Source organism: Bidens hawaiensis, unplaced genomic scaffold, assembly GCF_021521415.1.
Source record: "Bidens hawaiensis isolate Kalapana, Puna unplaced genomic scaffold, B.hawaiensis_p1.1 tig00016190_1, whole genome shotgun sequence".
Classification (NCBI taxonomy): domain Eukaryota; kingdom Viridiplantae; phylum Streptophyta; class Magnoliopsida; order Asterales; family Asteraceae; genus Bidens; species Bidens hawaiensis.
Genome location: NW_027492474.1, coordinates 49,384 through 72,941, shown reverse-complemented (window position 1 = coordinate 72,941; position 23,558 = coordinate 49,384). Strand labels below are relative to the sequence as shown.

Genomic DNA, 23,558 nt, shown 5'->3' with positions numbered 1-23,558 from the left:
CAAAATAAAAATGTACATGGGCTCGTTTGGGTCACCTCAGGTTAGTGAACGGGTCAATTTAAGCCTACTCAAGATCAGTCAACGGGTCAAATGAACAACTATCGCAAAACTTGACTTAGAAAGAGTCCTAATGGGTTGGGATCACCCATTTCCACTATTTCTCTTATCCACCTACTCCTTGTCGATGGCACCACCACCGCTGGCACACTCCAATTTCCCTCCACCGCCACTCTACCACCACCACCGACGTGCCGAGACCCTTAATATTAAAATCAGTTAGCATGAGTTGAATAAGCCTCTTGGTAGAGGCAACTTTGGTATAAAAATAGTAAATATAATGTGTTTTTAGTATTCATTTTTTTGGGGTCTATTTTCCATTTTTGAAGTCTGTTATTGCATTGCATGCTTCACTGACACCAAAACCAAACCATCAATTCAATTAATCCAAGCCCAGAAAATTGAATCATCTGTTATGTTAGTTATAGGTTGATCAGCTTTTGGTTGCTCACCATCACCATCACCATCACCATCACCATCACCATCACCATCACCATCACCATCACCATCACCACCCACTGACTCAATACAACTAGACTCCATTTTGCCAAAATCCGTTTTGACCCGAACCAAATTGACACTTTTTTACATGTTTTGACCCGAACTCATTTTACTCAGAACCCGCTTTGACCCAAACCAAGTTTGACATTTTTTTTCCTGAAAATGAGTCATTTTGACCCAAACTTATTTTGCACAGCACTCGTTCTGACTGTCCAATTACCCGACCCGCCCAGTTTGCCCAACTTAGTTAGGATCTATTAAAAATTATAACTATAAATATATATAAATAATATTACTAAATCATTAATAAATATAAAATAGCCAAGCCAGAGTCCGAGCCACGATCCAGTTGTAAAACTACCCAAGATCCAAGGTTAAGATTTAGAAATAGAACTCAAAACAAACTGAGTTCAAGCTCTTTCAAGTTATATGCGTCAAGCTCGAACTTGGGCTCGGCTTGACTTGTCTAACCCCCTATGAAAGAATACAATAAAATTCATAATTAACAAGGGCGTCAAAATAAAATAAAACAAAACAATCATCATAGTTGAAATAATATCAATTTGTAAGATCTTGTCCCCTGGTGAATAGTTTTTGTTATTACATAATAAAAATGTGCAGCCCTACAAAGTTAGTTTTTGTTCTTTAACTCTCATTTTCTTTTATGTTGATTAATTCCAACACTTCCTTAAACTAGTAATGTATCTACTTGTTATATATTCTACTAGTCCTAGTATCCGAAATTGTGATCTATATATCTTTAGGTCCAAGAATGCAATTAGAAAACTATAAAATACGACATCATAATACTAAAAAACTCAAAATCTCATATACATTAAAGCATAACGATACGAGCCCAAACCGGAACTGGAAAGTGATGATCAATCCTAATATGTACTTTAAGCTTCATCAATGTTGCATGAATTATATATGACCAACACCTTATTAACCATATCTTTAAATTTTAAACACAAATAACTCTCTCACCATTGCTTGCTTGCATATCACGAACCCCGTTCACCAGACAAGGAAACTAACTGCACAGATTAAGTATATATATATACTAATTTTAAAGGACGGATAATTTTGATTACAGGATGAAAGAATTTCGGTAAGGAGAAACTAACCTGGCAAGCAATGTCAATCAAGTTTTGGCTATCACTAGATGAATCTTCAATCAGATTATAAGGCTTCTTGTTTTCATGGTTAAAACTTGGTTTCGATCTCACTTGACCAGTCAATAAGCTCTCTCCATGAGAAGAACAATTATCAGATTTAGATGGTAAACCATTCTTACGCCTCCGGCTGAATGTATACTTCAGGCGCCTGTTATTATCAGTATCACAAGCAATTCCATCAGATTCTTTTGCAGCACTTTCATGTTTAGTTTCTTCAAATTTCACACCATCGTTACGTGAAAGAGAAGCACATGACTTGAATGACGAAGACGTTTCATCCCAACACCTAACTTTTCTTTTTCTAACGCTTCTACGGAGGGTAGATGCACTATTTTCGTTACCTTCTGTCAGTTTTGCATCATTTCCGTTAGATCTCTCTTTGAGATTCAAATTCTCATGACCAAAGCGAGATAGTTTGTGGTTTGATTGTGCATATGTACCACTGTTTGGAAGTCTTTGAGTTATAACAGTTTGATCTTTGTCCTCGATGTCAACAGGAAACTTAGCACATTTTTCAGAATTTTTTTCATCCACCAAGTTCCTCTCAAGTGCTCGAATCATGTGAGTATGTGCATTTCTATATGATTCGGGCTCATTGTTTCCAATGATTATGGAAGCTAAATTTGGACTTGATGTAATCTCTTTGGCTGGATTGCAATTTTTTCTGCATTGTGAAGAGCATCTGAAGTGTTCGGTGACATCTGTATTTTCCTGATGTGTGTGTTTGTTTTCAGATGGTTCGTTTGACTGTAGCATGCGGCTGTTCTTCATTTCCTCCAATCGTTCATGTGCATTCCTGATTTCTGATCTAAGATCAATTATCACTCCTGTTTCATTAAGCTACACATCCAGCTCTTTGATTATGTTTTGTTGACTCAAAGCTTTTGTTTCTGCTTCGGTTGTCTGAATCAAGTAAAAATCAGACAATTTTGTGTCAGTGATATAAATTCTCATATTTTGCGTGTTACAGAAGATAAAACGATCAGTGCATAATAAATAAGTTTGAGCTACCAATTGCAAAGCAAGATACCCTGCAAGATATTTTCATCTTGATATGAACACAAACTCAAGAAACTCCCGAAATTAAGGTAGAAAGAAAAGTCTTAGTACCTTAAGATTTCAATCTAAAATTTATTCTAGTCATGTTTCAGTATAAATCAATCTAAAAGCATTTATAGTTTCAGTGCTTTTAAAATGTTCAAATAGAAAAGAAACTGCTTCTTAATTCCACAACGAGAACTATGAAGTATGAATACAACACTTTATAGACTACAGATGAACTAAGATAGCTTGCAGCCTCAATGGGATTAAAAGTAAATGTGATACGAGGGAAAGTGTGACATATAGATGAACCGGTACAGGACGAGTTCAAACAGAAATAACCCATAGTCCATAGATCGGCGTTGTAGTAAAGCCGATTTATATAGCTAAGCTACTAGAATTATTTCAATTTTATGAAATGAACACAAAAACATATTTTTTTTTTCCAAAATTTACTTACCTCGTGGTGTCACTAAATTATGGTATGCAACAGCAGTTAGCAAGTTGTAGATATTTTTTATCCCAATATTAAACAAACACAATAGACTCAATGATGGCCTCCAAACAACGGTACAGAGTTCTTGATCTCTCTTGGACAATGCCAAACTTTGGCCCCAATATGATATATGTAAGTCAATGTACTAATATCCGCCATTCGCCAACAAATTCATAATTTCAAGTAGATACAAATCACAGATAATTTCCATACTCTATTATCTATTTGAAAAGCAGAACAAAGATCAAAACATCTAATTTACCATAATATTATAAGGTAGTACAAATCATGCAATCACAATTCATAAACAACAAATTTGACTTCAGAAGTTAAAAAAAATCTAACCTAATGAAAACAAACCAATACCTTGACATCAATCATCTGTTTAAACCGAAGAAGCATCCGAATCGCCTCCTCTTTCGGGTTACGCAGATCATGATTAATGCGAATAACTTTACGCTCCGACTCCATTGCTCGAGCAGCTGCCTCTTTGGCTGTGTTGAGAATAATATCCGCGTAAACCTTCTTCAACGCCTCCATATTCTGCAAACAACAAAATCAAACCACTTAAATTACAGATACACGTGTATAATAATAATAATGTGTGCATTCAAACAACAGTAATTGAAATATGAGATCGGCAGAATACTTCGGTTTGTTGAAGACAGTACAAGAGTATTGTGATCGTCTAATCTAACGGAAATTTGTCCTTTTTATTTGTTTTTTTTACCAGAGTTTTGGTTTTCAACGGTATATGAATTTTCATTCAAAACCCTTGTACTGTTCAAAACAAGGTAAAATATATTTAACAAATTTAAGATGTATACAACTTTTATGAAAATGCAAAAGATTCTTGTATAACAATTAAAGAAAAATCCCACATGGGTTATGGTTGGCTTTAAGATATTTTTAATGATACATAGTATGCGCGTTATATAATTTCGTATCTTATAATTATTGATGCTTGTTTGACGTCACGTTTTTTATCTGATTCTGATTGAGAGTTTGATTGAGGAGTAAATATGAGGGAATGTTTTGGTTGTAGTGGGTTTTTCCTTTGACGCGACAATCCCAGATAATCTTGTCATCGGACATGACCTTTTCTGCCACAAAACCGATTCGTTAACCTAAATATTCAAATTATTATTATTGTTGTTGTTGTTGCATAATTACAATTTAAAATAATATGTACAAATGTATATCAAATAATTACATTTAAACTATAAACCTTAATACTCATTTATCTTTCACTGTTTAAACTTTGGGATAAAATATTACACATAAAATATATTTTTAAATTTGTAAAAATCAACGGGTTAAATGATTCAATTGGCCAGAATACGAACATAACTTGCTTAACTAAATGTGTTTGCATGTTTAACCCAAACCCATTTAGACAAAGCCCAAACACATAACCCACACCCCTAGCTCTGTTGGTGTTATTCTGTCAATCCCATCTTATGAAATTAATAGTTGAGCTTGATAATATCTAAAAAATATTCATTTACAGAAAAGGAAAATAAGATAAATAACTACCACAACCATAAGGGTAAGTTAAAAGTTATATATATAGTAGCCAAAAAATATAATAACTGCCATAGACATAACTCATAAGGGTAAGTTACAGACAACAAGATTATATAGAATCAAAAAAACACAATAACTACATAAACATGTATGCAAAAAAACCATCATCATCAACAGAACTAAGCTCTTACTATGAGCAGAGCCAATCACGTAGAGATCAATATTGTCACATTCGCTACGAACAACTCATTCACGCCGATTGTCTTAGTAAATTTTGTCGGATTGCATCCCCTTTTCTCATGGTTGATTGAAGGTTTCCTCCATGCAATCTTTCTTTTCTACCTGCACAAACTCGTTTACGCTCAAAACTCTTGACACGAATCCATTTGGTTGCCAACCATTTCTCACCCTCTATAATGGGGCAGCTCCCATGCAAGCTCATACTGTCGGTTGTCCCATTAGGATGAAGATTAAAAAACAGTAGAGCATCACCCTTCTTGGGTTTGACTGCAAAGTCAAACTAATGCGTTGTCAATACTATAAAAAGGCTTTGTGGATCCGCATTTTGGTAAATTTATAAGGAGTTATGATACTCTATAATGTGGATTTTATGTTATGCACATATGCTGGTTATGATCCAAAAAGTTACATGTTTGACTCTTGAAAGTCAACCAGATGATGTACCAAAACACCTTGGTTTTACATTAGTTTCTATCTTGATGAATTGACATACCAGCATAACCTCTTTTTGCACACTCAGAATATTCATCATTTTTAAGTTGGGATTCTTTCATCTGGAGACCGACAAAAAACCGATTAAAACAGAAAGATAAAGGCAAACAACAATAAAAAAAGGCGTAATCATCAGTGGCATTTAGTATTAAGTAAATAAAACATACCTCTGATTTCGGGAATACTGTCTCCCCGCCTTTCTCAACATTCGATAAATACATAAGCACAGTTGCTATCCTGTGACCACCCACTGCCTGATTGGCCTTATCTTGAAAGTAATCCCAGTGTGGCAAGTATTTTTGACCAGTTTCATAATGCAATACCTGCATCGCCTCCCCGTTTTCTGCAGGAATGAATGTCCACACCGAAATCCTTGATTCAATACCAGCAACCAATTCATCCTTCAAACAAATACAATAACTCAAAAATCATAATAAAAATCATAATAAACAAGTGTTCTTGCATTATGCGTTTCTCACAAGTTTCTGCATATTATTGGTTCTAGAATGGACGTCTCGTGTATATATTTATAATGAAACTCTATCTTACATGAGCTTTCCTAATAAACATGCCTTTGCTGGTACGAACCATGCTTTCTATGCCTTTACCGGTTCTAGAATCAGCAACCATGGATCTCTGGAGCTTATCCTTTGCCTAAATCACCAACAATCATAACCAACCGAGTTAGCAAGATAAACACGAAACAATAAATTATTGTGTTATAGGCTTACTAGAAAATCGGATAATAAGATGTAAAGTGATGACCAACCACTTCAATGAGATGATCACACTCTTCATCTGTTAAGAAGTTCCTGTATAAGAACGCCCTGCGTGTCCCAAACAGAAATAAAAAGAATGCTTGCTTATAATGATTTAAAAATTTTAAATTATGCAAGGGTGTAAAACCTTGGATGTCTCGAAATTTGGGTGACCCGAGATGGATCAAACGGATGATGATGATAGGAATTATCATTCGGCAATCTGATCACCGACGATCTTCTGAAAAAACAATAGCAATGGAAGATCAGAAATGAATATATGATCCAATTTTTATTCTACAAACCGAAAGAGAGATACATTTGACGAACGCATGATGATTGGAGGACGAAATGATGTGAAAGAATAGGGAAACACAGGAAGAATGGGATGAGTGGATTTCGAAAATTCATTACGACGAATCTCAAAAACTCTTTAAACGATTATTACAGAAGGTTGAATGTGAAGGTTGGATTTATAAATGATTTTGATCAGATGATTGGTTTTTGAAGAGAAGATTAACAAGATTCATGAAAAGGTTTATTATGATTTAGAAAGTTTTCATTCATAGTTTAACAAAATGAATCTAATGACAACGTGGAAACTTGTTTATTTGTATTTTGTAGTAATTCATAAGTTTATCATGGTACATGCAAGTAACAATTTTGTTAGATTTAAGTTGTTTTTGGTTGTGTTGGCGAATTCTGTCGGTATCGATTAGATTCGTAATGGTAAGATAATAAACCCAAAAAAGTAAACGTCTAGATAGTATTGGCACTAGTGACTAGTATGGCTTATGAAAAAAAAAACATTTTTTAAAATGTCGTGTAGTCGGTTGGTATAATCCGCACGGACGCATGGTGCGGCTACGAGTTGACGCGATCGTGGTTGGTATGGTGTGGCACTAGAACTAAATCAAAAAATAAATTTGTCAACGCACAAATACAACAAAATAACATATTTAAAACAAAAACGAAACTTGAGCATTGCAACAACAAACCGATGCGCATTCGGTCGGTGTCGACGGTACCGACACTAACCTGTAAACATAAATTAGTATGCCTGAGAAAAATAAACAAAAATTAAACCCAAAAAACGGTGTGGCAACACTACATTGCGTCACGTGGCCCAATATAGCAGTAACTATGCTTTTTAATACTAAGATAGCGTTTGATATGCATAAATGGAAGGCGGAATGGTATGAAGCATTACGAAGAAATGAAAAAAAGGTGTTTGGTTGGCTAAAGAATGAAATCACCTACTACTTTGTCAATTTCATTCCCTTTAAAACACCCCAAATTCATTCCATTCGCCCAATTGTTTTTTTCGTTTCATCACTTCTTTCACGCTACATCACCTCCAGCACCCTCCCACCAATATCATCGACCACCATCGCCGCCACCACCACCACCGTCGACCACACCTAGGGCTGTCACTTTTACCCGAAAAAACACGTACCTAAACCCGAACTAACCCCACCCGAAAACCCGAACCCGAGAAAAGACTAACCCGAACCCGAACCGAAGTAATTCGGGTTGGTTCTCGGGTTTGATTTATAAGTTTCGGGTCAACCCGAATAAACTTTTAGTTTTGAAATTAAATATATTCTTAGGTATAATGGGCTTAGTCTTAGCCACTAACGTTATCAAAATCTGGTCTTAATCGATTGTTGTCATTACAACTGTTAAAGATCGATTCTTTATTTTTAATTTATGTTTTCCGTTTATTACTAATAGCAATCGTAATCAAAAGACCAAAGCACACCCGATTGAAAACGATTATGGTTTTAGTTAGTTTTACTCTTTCTTTTGGATTGTTTTGTCAAATTATGTTGGTTTATTGTTTGATTATTTGCTTACAGGCAAAGAATAATATGTTGTTTTAAATACAGCATTGTAGTTTTTAAAATTTTTTGTTTTGTTTTCCCGGATACTCGAAACCCGATTAACCCAACCCGAAAAAACCCGAACCCGAAAAACCCGTGAGAGATTCGGGTTGGGTTTCGGGTCAAGATTTAAAACTTTGAAACCCGAGAAACCCGAAACCCAAAAAACGAACCCGAAGAACACCCCTAACCACCCTAGCTACCATCAACCACCACCAGATTTAGGTCACTCAACTTTAAAAAGTGTTCCAATTAGGTCACTCAACTTTCATATTTTATTAAATTAAAGGTTTTAACATATTTTTTTTAACGTTTTTATTTTTTGTTTCACATAGAAAATCTTTTTATCTTTTTTTTTATGTTGACGTTGAGTGGCGACGTGAATTTTAATTTTTATTTTTGAATTTTAATATAATTAACGTTTTTTAATTTTTTAAAAATATAACTACATATATTGCAAATTCCGACACCCACATTTTATCCTCCATTTCTTTCTTAACAAACAAAAAAATTGGTGAGACTCGATTTGAGAAAAATATGCATGAGTGACCTAATTAAAACACTTTTTAAAGTTGGTAACTGTTATAAATGATAAGTTAAAAAGGAATATTTATGTAAAACTCAACCTAATCTATTCTTCATCGATCATTCCAAACGTGAAACGCCTGCAAACTTTGTTACCAAGTCTCCAGTTACCAAACAAACAAACATGGGATCTGTGTTATCAGCGTTTTGGGGAGAAAGTGAACAACAGACTCCCAACGAAGGCGAGTCACGAGTCATCGAGTTCCATTCATCTAACCGCTGGCAGCTTCACTTCAACCAGTCCAAACAAAGCCCCAAACTCATGGTCGTTGATTTCTCCGCCTCTTGGTGTGGGCCCTGCAAGATGCTAGAGCCTTTTATTAAATCACTCTCTGCCAAATACCAGGAGATTGACTTCATCAAGATCGATGTTGATGAATTGCAGGTATTATATTTGATCGGTTTTAGATTAGGGGTTAGGGTTTGAAATGAAACCTTAAATTGATTTAAGATTGATTGGGCCTGAATTGGAACTGGTTTTGATTTTATTTTGATTGAATGTCTCTGAAATTGGAGTTACGAGTCGTGATCTTGTAGGGCTGTAAACGGACGAGACCTTATCCGTGTTCGTCCGTTGAACTTTTTTCGGACAAACGGACAGTCCATGAACACTCTACCGAACGAAAATTCGTGTCCGTGTTCGTTCATTAAGGAATTGAGTTTGTCGGTGGCCGTTCACTAATATTGAAAACAGACGCTAATGGACAAACAGACACTAACGGACCTTAATGTACAAATGAACATTAATGGACGAACATACATAAACGAGTCTAATGAACAAAAGAACATAAACAATTGCATATAATTACCGGACGTTCACAAACACTATTGAACGAACGCGGTCTCTGTCCGTGTCCGTCCGTTAAGCTTACCGAATGAAAATTTTTTTGTTCATGTCTGGTTCGTTTTTTAAACGGACGAACATAAACGAACTTCTCATGGAACGGGCATCTGGTTCGTTTACAGCCCTATATGTATGGGTCAACTTGTTGTATATCGATTTGTTCTCGAGAACAAAAGGTTTTATCACGACAAATGTTAACTGTTAGTCCTACTGTTCTGTTACTGTATTGTGTTTTGGCAATTTGTTTTGTGCTTTTATTCTCATTTTTCGCCAATTTTGTTGATTGAGTACTAATAAAGCTTTTATTTGACATTTTTATATTATATATGCATTTTATATAAAGTAAAATGCTCGTGAAAGTCAAACCCCGAAACCAAACCGTTAATAATGGTTTGGTTTTAACTTTCAACGGTTTGCATGTGGTTTTCACTAATTAAAAGATTTGGTTTATGGTTTGACCACCTAAAAACCAGTAGTTCTGACGATTAAGATAAATGGATGATTGCAGGATGTTGCGCAGCAATTTGGGGTGCAGGCAATGCCTACACTCGTGTTGCTGAAACAAGGAAAAGAGATTGAAAGGGTTATTGGTGCTAAGAAAGATGAATTGGAGAAGAAGATCCTGAAGCACAGGGCAACTCCTAAGTTTGCTGCTTAATTTCTTTAGTGTTTGATTGTGTTGGGAAAGCTTTAAACTTATTATTGGCAACCGAATTCTGAATTCTGTCAAATAAAATGGTCATTGTATTAACAACTCTCGAATGCTTTTTCAGCTACTTAATTATGGTTATTATGTATTCTGTAATCATGGCACCATGCTCTCTTATTAATCAATCTATATATGTTATACCATAACTTTTTCGTCATGAACTCATGATTATGAGCTGCGTGAATCTTTAATCGTGTATCTACGCCTGTTCATTTAGAAATTACGCAAATAATTGTAGGCGATATGGTGTCACATATCACATCAGCTTAAGCCGTCTTTAGTTGATAATTTCTGGTACATGATTAAAAGTACACACGTGATTTTTAGTCTCGTATGTGTATTTGACATGACTGCATATGTACAAGTATATTACTCGCAAGAAATTATGATTTTCATGATATTATCACCTTATAGGCTTGTTTGTGAACACAGAAAACACTAGATAATTATAAGTTTGTGTGCAGAAAAAAGCCGTGAGTTTTAGTAAACTCTAGCATAGTGTTCCCGAGTTTCATTTAACTGAGGAAAGGAAAGGAAAAGGAGAGATGAAAAAATATGTTGTGTTCCCGAGTTTCATTTAAAAAAGGAAAATGAAGGAAAATTTAAAACAGGTGTTCCCGAGTTTCATTTAAAGAAAGAAAAGGAGGGGAGGGAAGAGAAAATGATGAATAAAATAAAAGAATTTGTATCTTTTCAAATTGGAAAGATTAGGAAGGAAAATAAGTTGAAACAAAATAGGAGATACCAAAAGAAAACATAAGAAGAGAAAAATTTTTTTTCCTTGCCTTTCTTTTTTTTAAATGAACTCGGGAACACAGCATAGGAGTCTATGCTTCTATAATGCAGACTGTATTTATGAATAACTGGACTGTGGATTAAGATGTACTTTTGTGGAGGTTCTTAGAAAAGACAATCAAATGAGAGCTATATGACTTAATATTGTAGTCAATGTAAACTTGTTTTAGGGGGTGTTTAGGATTCCTTATTTTGACTCCTTATAACTTTTTATTAAGTTAATAAGTTACAATATTGTAACTTATAAAATTTTCCTCTCACAATATAAGCAATCCCAAACACCTTATTACTTTTCAAAAAGTTAATAAGTTATAAGCTGGTGAAAATAAGCAATCCCAAACACCCCCTTAAAGAACGCGAGGTTAAATTAAATATGTCAGAACTACAATTTATGTCTTTTAAATATAAGCATATTATATTATGGAATGGGTCCTTTAAAAAGCAAACATACACTGGATGTCCTTTCTATTTTCTAACGTATAAAACATTTTGTTTTGTCCTTTAGACTAACTGACATTCAAATCCTCCGTTAAGTGAAGCATGTGGCTAACACGTTATGGGCAATTTGGTCTCTTAACATTACATTGCACCTCTATTCTCTCATTCTCCCTCAAAGAAAAAGCTAGCAACAGTTGGAGCAAGTGGAAGTGGTGTCAAGACGAACGCCAAGAAAGGAAATGGGCCCACTTTCATGCTCAATACCAAGAGAGACACAGAGATACCAAACATGATTACTAGTTCATTACCTATAAATATTGCTTATGCTATAGTTTTGTTTGACTTAGGTGCAAATCAGAGTTTTATAGATTATGAGTTTAGTAATCAATTGAATGAACCCTTAGTTAAGTTAAACAACCATTACGAAGAGAAGTCACTAATGGAAACTTGATAGGAATATCCGAAGTCTTAAACACCGGTTAAATATCATTAGCTGGATGATCAAACACCTACATGATAATCATAAGGATTCTCTCCAAAGAAAGGGTCAAAATTAGGATCATCCAAGAGAACATCAATTTGCTCTTGTTGGCCATTACTTAGGCTAACTTTATTTGTATTGTCATGCCAACCCAACAACAATCTTCTCTTAACTTTATTAGACATATCAATTGCCATGATCCTAGTTCCAAGTTCCAACAAGGTGAAGAACTAGGAAACTCAATCTTACTTACCCTAGCTAAAAAACCCCACCCCCACCCCCACCCACAGCTAAAAAAACCTAATCCCCCTACCCCCACCCTAGAAAACCTAAACCCCTTAAAAACCAAACCTAAAAGCTAAACTAAACCCAAGAAAAGTAAACCCGAAGGCTAAACCGAATTTTTTTTTAACGAGTGATGCTAGATAAACATTTTGATTTTTTTACTTTCTTTTTCGTTGTTTTGGGTTTTAGAATTTTTTTAAGAGGTTTTTTATATAAAATTTATGTGACGTAGATGATGTGAGAAGTATTGAAGGGTTGGAAAGAGGTTCCCAAACATGTCTCTTAATATGCTTATTATCTATCTATAAAGGGTAAAAAATTGTAATTAAAAGAAAATTATTCAGGTAAGTTATGTCATTCTCACTGTACTGTGTGACTTCCAACTTGACCATTGTTTTAAAAAGTTTTCAAATGGTAATTTACCACCAGTTGGAAGAATGCCAATCATTGAGAATATAATCAGTTAACTAACGAGAGACATTGGTTTTAATTTGAACCACATATCCATCCATCAATCATTTATTTGTTTTAAGCTTGAACCATCTGTCTCCTCCAAGTGTTGGAGTTGACATTGCAGTGCGGTGCAACATGGGATCGATATTGTCAGCGCTTTTGGGAGGCAGTGAACAACAACAGACTACGCCCAACGACGAGGGCGATACATCATCACCAGTCACCCAATTTCATTCCTCTAACCGCTGGCAGCTTCACTTCAATTCGGTCAAAGACACCTCCCAGTTGATGGTGGTTGATTTCACAGCCTCATGGTGTGGACTATGCAAGATGATGGAGCCTTCTATTCATGCTCTCTCTTCAAAGTTTTCAGATGTTGCCTTCGTCAAGATCGATGTCGATGAATTACCGGTAATTAAATTTGTTTATGATTAGGCTTAGATTAGATTGAACTAATAACTTCATTTAACTTTCATAATTTTAAACCTTTAGCAAACAGTTTTGGTTTACTGTTTATACCATAACCAACCGGATAAACCCACACTATATGAACAAAAGGTTTTAGCAATTACTAATGTTAACTGTTGTTATCCTAACTGTCAATCCTATTATTCGTTTGACATTTTTTATTTTATATATAGCCAAATCGTTATTAATGGTTCGGTTTTAAATCCCAACGGTTTGCTTTCAGTTTTCAATAATTAAAAACCGTTATTAATGATTTGGTTAATGGTTTGACCTAAAAACCCCTAGCTCTGACGATTAAGATTAATGGATGATTGAAGGATGTTGCACAGGAATTCAATGTGCAGGCAATGCCTACACTTGTGTTGCTGAAACAATGAAAAGAGGTTGATAGGGTTGTTGGTGCTAAGAAAGATGAACTCGAGAGGAAGATCGAAAAGCATAGCGCAACTCCTAAGGTTGCTGCTTAATTTCTTTAGTGTTTGATTGTGCTGGGAAAACTTCAAACTTATTATGGGCAACTGAAATCTGAATTGTGTTAAATAAAATGGTCTTCTTGTATCAACTGTCAAATGCTTTTCAGCTACTTAATTATTATGTTTATGGTGTTGGTTTATGTATTCATATTGTTGCTAGTTACTACTCTCACTAGTTAATATCCCATGCGGCTGATGTAACCATGGCACCATGATCAATATAGGTTATACCTTTCTGGTCATGATAACTATGAGATACGTGAATCACTTAGAATTTAAATCATAAATTTACATAATTTAACAAAAGTATCTGACTTACATACTTCCATATATGCACCTTACATTATGTTGATCGACACGCGGTTCACACCTGTCTCAGAAGTCCAATATGTTTCATTCTACTAACAATCCGAGATGCATCGTTTAATCTATTCGCCCTCTCATAAATGCTAGCAACAACAAGATGCAATTCCTTTTTATTAATATTGGGATCAGAGTCTAATCTCTCAAACAATGATTCCACCATCTCAAAATCTCTTTTTGCACCATAAAGACTTAGCATCTGAAAGTGAACTTCATCAGGGAAAACGCACCCTTCGTCTTGCATCTCCATATAAACAGCATTCGCCTTCTCAAATTCTCGTAACTTCCCATACGCGTTTAACACCAGAGCAATCACATTAGAATCAGGAAAATACCCTGCTTTTCTCATCTTATCAAACACCTCAATAACACTAGCGTGCTTTCGGTTTCTTGAAAAAAGATCAACCATACACGCGTACACTGATATATCCTTAATTTCTCCATTATTATACGCTTGGCGAAAAACCCATGTGGCCTCTTCTACACGACCCGCTGCAGCAAGAATTGTAATCGCTGTTGCTCGTGGTATATTATCCGGGGTTTTAAGTTCGTGAAGCAATCTTTTTGCATGCCCAACTAGACCCGCTCGTTCATAAGCCACAATCATGGTTTGATAAAGAACCTGGTCAATTTCAACACCCGAGCTTCTTAACTTTTGGAACAGTGTTGCAGCTCGATCCAACTTCCCGGTTTTATCCCAAATGGAAATGATAGTGGAGTACGTTATCCCATTAGGTTCTATCCCTCGGTTCTGCATTTCCTGAATAAGATTATTAGCTTTCTCATGCTCGAGAGTTTTACCATAAATCTTGATCATCGTGTTGTAAGTGACAACGTTTTGGTTAATATCTTTTCTCTGCATTAATCTGAATAAATGTATGGCCTCACCAAAAAGCTCGGCTTCACCATAAACTCTCAAAAGGGTATTGTAACTGACCACATTCGGCTCGATTCCAATCTTTCTCATGCTCCAAAACAAACGATCCGCTTCTTTGGCCATATCAAGCTGCCCGTAAACATCTATCATAATATTGCAAGTCGTAAGATCAGGTGAACAGTTAACTTCTTTCATCTCAGAAAACACCGATAAAGCTTCTAAATATTTCTGATTTTCAGCATACATGCTCAACAGTGTAGAATAGCTAACCGTATCCGGGTCAACTCCAACCGATCTCATTTCTTGAAGCAGTAATCGTGCTTCACGAAACAACTTAGCTTTCCCAAAAACATTAATCATCGAATTATACGCAACAAGATCAGGCAAAATGCCTGACTGCTTCAACCGAGAGAATATCGATATAGCCTTGGAATAATCACATAACTTCCGTGACAACTCGATCAAATTACTATACAACACAAGATCACCCGACACGTGATCCTGCTCCATCTTCTGAAGCCAAGATAACGCGTCATCAAACCGACCCTCTTTCCCAAACTGCGTAATCAAAGTCGAGTACGTATACCTATCAGGCGAAAGCGCTCTCTGGCGCATTTCATCAAACAGCCCATACGCAATCTCCCACTGCTTTGCCCGAAGCACATTACGCAAAACCACATTGTACGCGTAGACCGACGGGGTGTATAACGCGTGTTCGTGTATCCAGTCGAGCAATGCGAGTGACCGTTGCCAGTCGGTTTCACGGGAAAGGAGTGTGACCATGAACCGGATCGAAAGCTGTCGGTTTTTGTAAGGAGACATTACGTCGAACAGTTGGTGTTCATCAGTTGTTTGGTTAATAAATGATATTAATTCGTCCATGTCAACACTGTGGTCTAAGAAACCCGGTTCGGGTTTACGCCTATAAGGTTTATGAACAGTTGTTGATGAGTTTAAAGTCTTCCGCCATATATCTTTTGCTGATGAATTGGAGATTGGTATGAGTTTCTTACCGTGGGTGTTGAAGTTGTTGTGTGAGTTAATTGTGGTGTAAGGTATGAAACGAGTAGTCAATAACCAAGTATAAGTATCCATTAACGCATCTCAATGATTCTCTGGAGTGAACTGAACTGTTATCAGTTTGTGATTTCACCAGCCATTTATTTGGGGATGATGAAGATTGAAGATGAACAGTGAGAAGATAATATGAAAGCCCAATAATAAACTACATGATAAACCCAAACAACATTTGAGCCCACAAGTGAAAGATGTATAATTTGTATAATAAAAGAAAGAGTTAAATCTCATTTTAGTATATGTGGTTTTATCAACTACATAACTTTAGTATAATTTTTGAATTTTTCGCAACTGATTACTTCACATTTTAAAAACTAGCCATTTTAGTACTTTTTCATAACACCGTTTAATTTGTCCGTTAAGTCAAGAGTAAATTGGTAATTTTCTTTATTGTATTTGTTTTATCTTTTCTTTTAACAAGAATAACTTACAATTAAAAACACAAAACAAATTAAAATTAAAATACAAAGAATAAATCAAATATCAAAATCCATGACAATCAAATATGTCTCCCCTCTCTCTCTCCGCTCAACTTTCTCATTGAAATATCAGTTCACCAAATATGATTGTAGGCAGTCAATGATCTTAAACCCCTCTTCTTCGGCAACCGTTGTCGTCTGATTTCAATGTACCCAAGTTCATCCTAAATATCAACAATTGTTATATTCAAGTCAATACCCAGTTGGAATCTGATCAAAACCCATATGGGTTTCTTAGGTCAACGCTTGATTTACCCGGGCCGACCACTGTGGACCCGTTTAGTAAACGAAGAACTACAAATACACTACTGCCACCGGCGTCTTCTTCCCAACCATCTACCACAACTCCGTCAGTGATCTATCACAGCACCATCGACATTCGGGGACCACCACAATCTCTGTCCCGATGCAGATCAGATTTGAGATAGAGGCGGAGCGACGGGCTACACCATCTTTGTTTTCGATGGATCTGACTCCGGTTTGGTTATTTTGAAGCTATATGACGAGGTTTGGAGATGGTTCTTGCCGTTCGAAAAAGTTGGGAATATGTAACATCCCGAAATTTCCAAAATGATATTAATTATATTACTTAATAATAGAGGGAAAGTTTACTCGGATTATCGGGAGATAAATAAATAGAGTAGGAGTTGGTATGGGTCGGGCTAGTGTTGGGTAATGGATATGGGTTATGGACTTGGGTTATGAAAGAAGCAAGGAGAGTCCATGGGCTTAAGCCCATGATCCCTAATATAAATACCCTTAACCACCATTTCTCACATATTCCATACACACACCCAAAACACACACGACCCGAACCAAGATCCGAAGGCGAAAACCCGAGCTTGTCGGTGCTGGAACGTCGTGACGGACCAAAACAGCATCAAGGCTTAACCGTGTTCGTAGTTCGACTCGTTCAAGGTACGTTTATAGTTAGAAATCGTTCGTATAGGTTCGGTTCGATTTGAGAAATGGTAGATCTGAGTTTGTATGGTAAAAACGAATCCAACAAAGCTAATCTTACTGAAAATGGTTATGATTTGATGGGTTAATCGATTGATAAAAAGAACCCGTACCTTTATGTCTAAATCGCACCCTTTAAACATCGATGTTAGGTCGATTTGATGGTTGGGGTTTGTAGGCGCTGGTCAGACGATTCCGTGGGTACCTAAATCGAGTTATTTGGTTAAGAAACGAAGGAGATTAAGGGATTTAAGAACGAACAGTAGCTGCAGACGACAACTTCGCCTGCAACTGGGCAACTTCGCCTTCAAAGCGATGAACTTCGCCTGCAAGCTAAGTTCGCCTGATGAACTTCGCCTGCAAGCTAAGTTCGCCTGATGGCAACTTCGCTGTAAAGCTAAGTTCGCCTGACGACAACTTCGCCTAAAGCCAAGTTCGCCTGACGACAACTTCGCCTAAAGCCAAGTTCGCCTGATGACAACTTCACCTAAAGCTAAGTTCGCCTAAGGTTTAACTTCGCCTAAAGCTAAGTTCGCCTAAGGTTTAACTTCGCCTAAAGCCAAGTTCGATTAGGAAATAAATTAAAAACCTAATGAAAAATGTGTTAAGACAGTTAATGGAAATAAAATTTTTCCAAGCTGACCTGGCAGCTCGACCCCAGCCAGGGGCTCTGCCCCTTGGACCCTGCTAGGGGCTGCCGCCCCTAGACCCCGCTGCCAGGGGCGCTGCCCCCGGACCCCCGTTCGTTGTGGGTAGTAATTAAGACTAGAAAGATGATATGAGTAGTGATAGTTAATTGATATGTATACTTGTTATACAGTCAGCCGTGCACAACTGAAGAAAGGGATTACGATTAACGGTGAACGTAACCGTGTGCAGGTGAGTTTCTAGCCCCATTCCTTGTTATGTTTTCGGGGCTGTGTGCATACTCGATGTGTTGTTAATACATTTATCCTAAGTGATAAGTGTATGCCATATGTGATATATGTGATGGATATGAATGATTGCTTGTCGGTACGCGAACGATCTTCGGATATTGCGCGTACTGTCAGGTTAAAAATAAAGGTACGAATATTATATATCGAAGATGTATGAACATTACAAATGAACACTTGTCGGGGCGTGAACGATCTTCGGATATTGCACGTATCGACAAGAGGTATGGTTGTTAAATGAATGATGTAAAGAACGCCTAGAGTGTTCTTATGCTATAATGTAATTATTGTATATGTGAAGTACGTGTATACAGGTACACGAATGGTATGTGAGTTCTACGTTCGACATAATAAGTTAGGGTGGCGAATCCCTCTAACTCCTGTTGGACATAGACTTGGCAGGTGATGGCGTAGTTAAGGACTGCGAGCCTTATACGTGATGTAGATAATAGATGTCAGCATAGGAAAGGACTGTGAACCTTATACGTGCTGATTTTGTAGCATAGGGGAGGACTGCGAACCTCGTACGTGCTATGAATTAGGTTGCAACATAGGGAAGGACTGCGAACCTTGTACGTGTTGTGGATGTATGTCAGCATAGGAAAGGACTGTGAACCTTATACGTGCTGATTTTGTAGCATAGGGGAGGACTGCGAACCTCGTACGTGCTATGAACTAGGTTGCAACATAGGGAAGGACTGTGAACCTTGTACGTGTTGTGGATGTATTATGGTATAGGGAAGGACCGCGAACCTTGTACGTACCATAAATGGTGAACATAGGTAAGGACTGCGAACCTTGTACGTGTTCATAACCTTGAGTACGGGTATAGACGGCGGACTATGAACGTACTCTCGGTAGACTGAGGTTAGTGATTGTAGATATATATGTATGTATGGTAGCAAGTATGTACGTAGAACAGAAGGGTAACTAATGATGTATGGATATGTATCTACGGATAAGTATGTATGTGTATGTATTGTATGGCGTTCGATTAACTAGAACTCACTCAGCGTAGCTGACTTTTAGTATGCACGCAGGTGAGCCGATTACAGAGCTAGCAAGAGGATGACGCATGGCATAGATTGAACGGCTGGCATCTGAAGAAAGAAGTAAAGATGTTTTAAATATAAAGTTTTGTGTTATGGTATCAAAGAAAAGATTTAATGTTTTGTAACAAATGATTGATGTTTTACATTCCGTGCAAAGTTTTAATAAACTCTGATTTGCAGAACTGTGTTTATGAGTAAATCCGACGCTAAAGTAGGGCTACTGGGTTCGGGGCCTTACAGAATATTCAGATGACGGGATTGAGTTACCAGAGGTATCAGTGAAAACGGTTTGTTGGGTTCTTAAGTAATTGGAAGCTAGATCTTTAAAAAGAAGACACGGCCGCCGACGCTAGTGATGGCCGGAGATCCACTGTTGATTGAGTATTGACCTGGTGGAACAATTTGAGAAATGAAAGGTTGGAGGATAAAAAAAGGGTGAGTGATTGAATTGGGGTTTTGTAATCAAGATTAGGGGGTGTTTGGCCTAGCTTTTATTTTTTAGCTTATGCTTATATTTTAAAGTAGTTTATAGCTTATTTTCTATTATTTGATAAACTCCCTTTAAGTGTCTGGATTAGCTTATATTCTACAAGTTGATTATACTTCTTAATAAGTTGTTAAATCTATCATGATTTAATTTGTTTTAGTAATAAGTTGCTTCAATATTATTAATCCATCATCATTTGAAGGCAAATGAGTAATTTACCCCATTAAACAAATAAGCTTCTTCAAATACCTAAAAAACCATCTTCAAATAAGCTTATTCAAATTAGCTTATATAAGCTTATAAGCATAAGCTAAAAAAGCTCAACCAAACACCAAATTAAGCTTGTTTTATAAAGAAAAGCTAAAAAAGCTATAAGCTTTGCTAAAAAAAGCTAGGCCAAACACCCCTAAAAGTTGAGTTGGGGATTTGGATCGGGGGGGATGTGAATTGCAGATCTATTGGTTGAGTGGGAGAGGGAGTTTGATGTTTTAATTTAAGGGGTATTTTAATTAAGTGAAAATAGAAAAATAAAATGAAACTACTAGTTTATCCTTGACTTAATAGACAAAAATAGACGGAGTTAGAAAAATGTACTAAAATGGCCAGTTTTTGAAACGTGAAGTAGCCAGTTGCGAAAAATTCAAAAAAAGTACTAAAGTTGCGTAGTTGATAAAAACACGTGTACTAAAATGACACTTAACTCTAAAAGATATGTAATTAAATTGAATTCAAATGATTGAATGGTTTGGTTCGGTTCGTTATTCAGTTTGGATAATGACCTGATTCCGAATTCGAATTTGTCATTTGAATTGAATTTCGGGTTTTTCGAAATCGACACGAATAGTGAACACTCTAAGTATTAAACGCTTTCATTTTATCATTTGCTGCATCGCTTTTTTAATAGTGTTTGAAATTACCCCTAATATCCGAGTGAACCTTATGAGAAGGAATGTCAACCATTCATACTGATTTTGATATTTCATGTATGACTCTCGCACGAGAACACCGTCAAGAAAAAGCCCATCATTATAGGAAACCCCCCCCCCCCTCTTAAGTTAGGTTTCAAACCTGATATCATAAATATTCCAAGGCTTAACAATCACTCGCGTGTAATTTGACAAAAGAACAATGATATTTCCTACATGGTTAATACGTTAAAAAGTCTTAGATAGTTGATATATTCATTATCACTAAATTGGACCGTTAGGTATTTATTGTTGCTTTATAAATCGGTTAGTTCTTAGTAGTCTACTCCAACTCCCACTCGATCCACTTGCAAATTTAAACATTTTAATATTTTAAATGCACGAAAAACGACTTACACTAATATCATCATAAAAGTTAATACATTTAAGCATATAACTTTGATAGGTTTTAACTAGGCTTTCATGAGTGTTCCTTAAATTTTCATTTCAAATAAAAGGATTCAATTACAATATTGAGGCAGGTAAACGGGCAACAAGTTGCGCCGCCATCCTCTTTTGAATGGCAAAACCGATCCTACTGAAAATAAACGGCTAGGTCCGAGTAGTGTCACCCAATAAGTTAATATTAAAAATGCTTATAGGCGATACAACCAAGGAGGTTAAGGGTCGTTTTGTATATATGTATTTTAATCAAACTTCGGTAATTTTCTGAATTATGTAAGGGTTCATTTTGATATTAAAGTATTCTTTGAGATGCCCTTTTCTCCTAAAATGGTTTGTAGAGTTATTGTTAAAATGAATAAATATTTTTTTATAGGGATAAAACCATTATACTGACTGGATAAAATGTTACAACTCATCATGAAAGATTGCAACAAATGTCAGTTATAATTGTTTGCAATTATTTGTTATATCAATGGGAAGTCAGCTACTGCTAACTAGGTAACACTACTTGCAGTTACCACTGTAGTAGCTCACTAGTGGGTGTGATCCTCGCCATGGGCAAAGTCCCTTTGACCCAATAGAGCGTCGCTGCAAACCCCATTATGGACGATGCCCCTTGGAATCTCGATCCCTGATGGTCTAGGGTTTCCGTCCTATAATTTTATGGTGCTTGCAATTAGAATAAACTTTTTTCAGTTTGTAGATTACACCCCTTAACTTAATTAAATCCAATAATAGTAAATGATATTGATGATATTAATATAATCAACACGTTGAACATATATTCAACCAAATATACTAGTAATAGAGGCAATAATGTCGTTCGTTCTTTTACTATGCATTGGCCCCAAATTTTAGTAAGTTAGTTTAATAATCATAAAAAGCTTCTACTGCGACATAACTAAAAAGTTCCGCCACTAAATATGTTTTAATCAAAACTAATTATATTGGTTAGTGTATTTTTTTCTTAAATATAATTTTATGTCATTTTAATATTAACCTTACCATATTCATCCTAAGTTTAATTAGGACTGATCGCTAGATCATGAGTGTTGGTTATTCTACTTAATTTTAAAATTTACTTTTAAACTTATCTTTCAATCTTTCATTATTAATTTATTAAAAATATATCTTAGTCATTTTATATTATATTCTAATACATTAGTCGTAATTAAACTTAGAATGAATATGTCAGGTTAATATCAATATGACTTATTATGACATAACATTATATTAAAAAAATTGTAATTTAAATACTTTGAATGCATAACTGTATGGTTTTTATGAATTTATAGGAGTCCAAATATCCTTAATTTTTAACCATAAATAATAATAAAAAGCAACATAAAGGACCACAAGGATAGACAATACATTGTCTTTATGAGCGGATGTCCATTAAAAATAGCACACTTGTCTATATGACTATATGTATCACCATCATAGTTCATACTAATAAATAACAAATTATTATATATATTAATTTTCAGCTTTCTTGAGCATTAAGGGTTGTACCCTTAGCTTAAGGAGTTGTACCCGTTACTTCACATATATAAAACACAAACCTTTTAGTTTTTTTCCCTATTATTCACATTACAGTTTAATATTTGCGCGTAAACACGCCACAACAGACGTGCGTGATTGAACGTTTTACATTTAATTTTCGTTAGGTTTAACTGTCTTGATGCAAAGCGCGGGTCTACTCCTATCAAAACACAGCTTGAATAAAATGATTTAACATTACTTTTTCATGGTTCTACGCCCCACCGCAACGCAGGGGGCTTGATACTAGTTTGTATTTGAAAGTGAAAATTAACGGTTTTAATTTGACAGTAGTAGTAGTAGTAAAGTATATGTTAAAAGCCTTATAATCTATCAATATCAAGTTGTTTAGTAAAATTAATTTTTTCAAATGGGTGAAAGGTTTATTCTAATTATAGATAATACTATTGTTTTATGAGTAAATTTAAAGACTACATAACTTAGGTACAAAGCATTCAGGTTATGATCATGCTAAATTAGAACTAAATTCATGTGACAACATGAAAAATTAATGAATAAAAAGGGCATTCATTACTTGAAATCTCACCGCTCACATGTTGCCAACTTGCCACCTTATTTAATTCTATCATATGATCACTAAATCGCATGTAACATCCAATCATCCACCACTTAAATCATTTCTATCACTTGAGTTTTTTTGAATTAATAAAAAATAAACATAATAATATAAATTTGAATACATAAAATTAAATAT

The 23,558-nt window shown here is 35.7% G+C and overlaps 2 protein-coding genes and 2 pseudogenes across 3 annotated transcripts; 2 read left to right on the top strand and 2 right to left on the bottom strand.

Moving 5' to 3' along the window:
- Positions 1–5,097: 5,097 nt before the first annotated feature.
- LOC143550887 (putative prolyl 4-hydroxylase 7) lies at positions 5,098–6,701 on the bottom strand (annotated as a pseudogene).
- Positions 6,702–8,805: 2,104 nt separating this feature from the next.
- On the top strand, positions 8,806–10,466 carry LOC143550861 (thioredoxin H2-like). Its single transcript, XM_077041431.1, has 2 exons — positions 8,806–9,143; positions 10,111–10,466. Exons 1-2 carry the CDS (start codon positions 8,883–8,885, stop codon positions 10,258–10,260), a joined length of 411 nt encoding a protein of 136 aa, XP_076897546.1. The 5' UTR covers positions 8,806–8,882; the 3' UTR covers positions 10,261–10,466.
- Positions 10,467–12,743: 2,277 nt separating this feature from the next.
- On the top strand, positions 12,744–13,844 carry LOC143550880 (thioredoxin H2-like; annotated as a pseudogene). The gene is made up of 2 exons (XR_013138408.1): positions 12,744–13,174; positions 13,549–13,844. The product of XR_013138408.1 is annotated as a thioredoxin H2-like (transcript).
- Positions 13,777–16,125, bottom strand: LOC143550879 (uncharacterized). The gene is made up of 2 exons (XM_077041446.1): positions 13,915–16,125; positions 13,777–13,872 (listed from the first exon to the last, which is right to left on the bottom strand). Exon 1 carries the CDS (start codon positions 16,037–16,039, stop codon positions 14,069–14,071), a length of 1,971 nt encoding a protein of 656 aa, XP_076897561.1. The 5' UTR covers positions 16,040–16,125; the 3' UTR covers positions 13,777–13,872; positions 13,915–14,068.
- Between the last annotated feature and the right edge of the window lie 7,433 nt (positions 16,126–23,558).

Excerpts from the sequence above, each read along its gene's own strand:
- LOC143550861 (XM_077041431.1), top strand. The coding sequence starts at position 8,883 with ATGGGATCTGTGTTATCAGCGTTTTGGGGAGAAAGTGAACAACAGACT. Across the intron at positions 9,144-10,110 it reads TCGATGTTGATGAATTGCAG|GATGTTGCGCAGCAATTTGG; the intron begins GTATTATATTTG and ends GGATGATTGCAG.
- LOC143550879 (XM_077041446.1), bottom strand. The coding sequence starts at position 16,039 with ATGGATACTTATACTTGGTTATTGACTACTCGTTTCATACCTTACACC.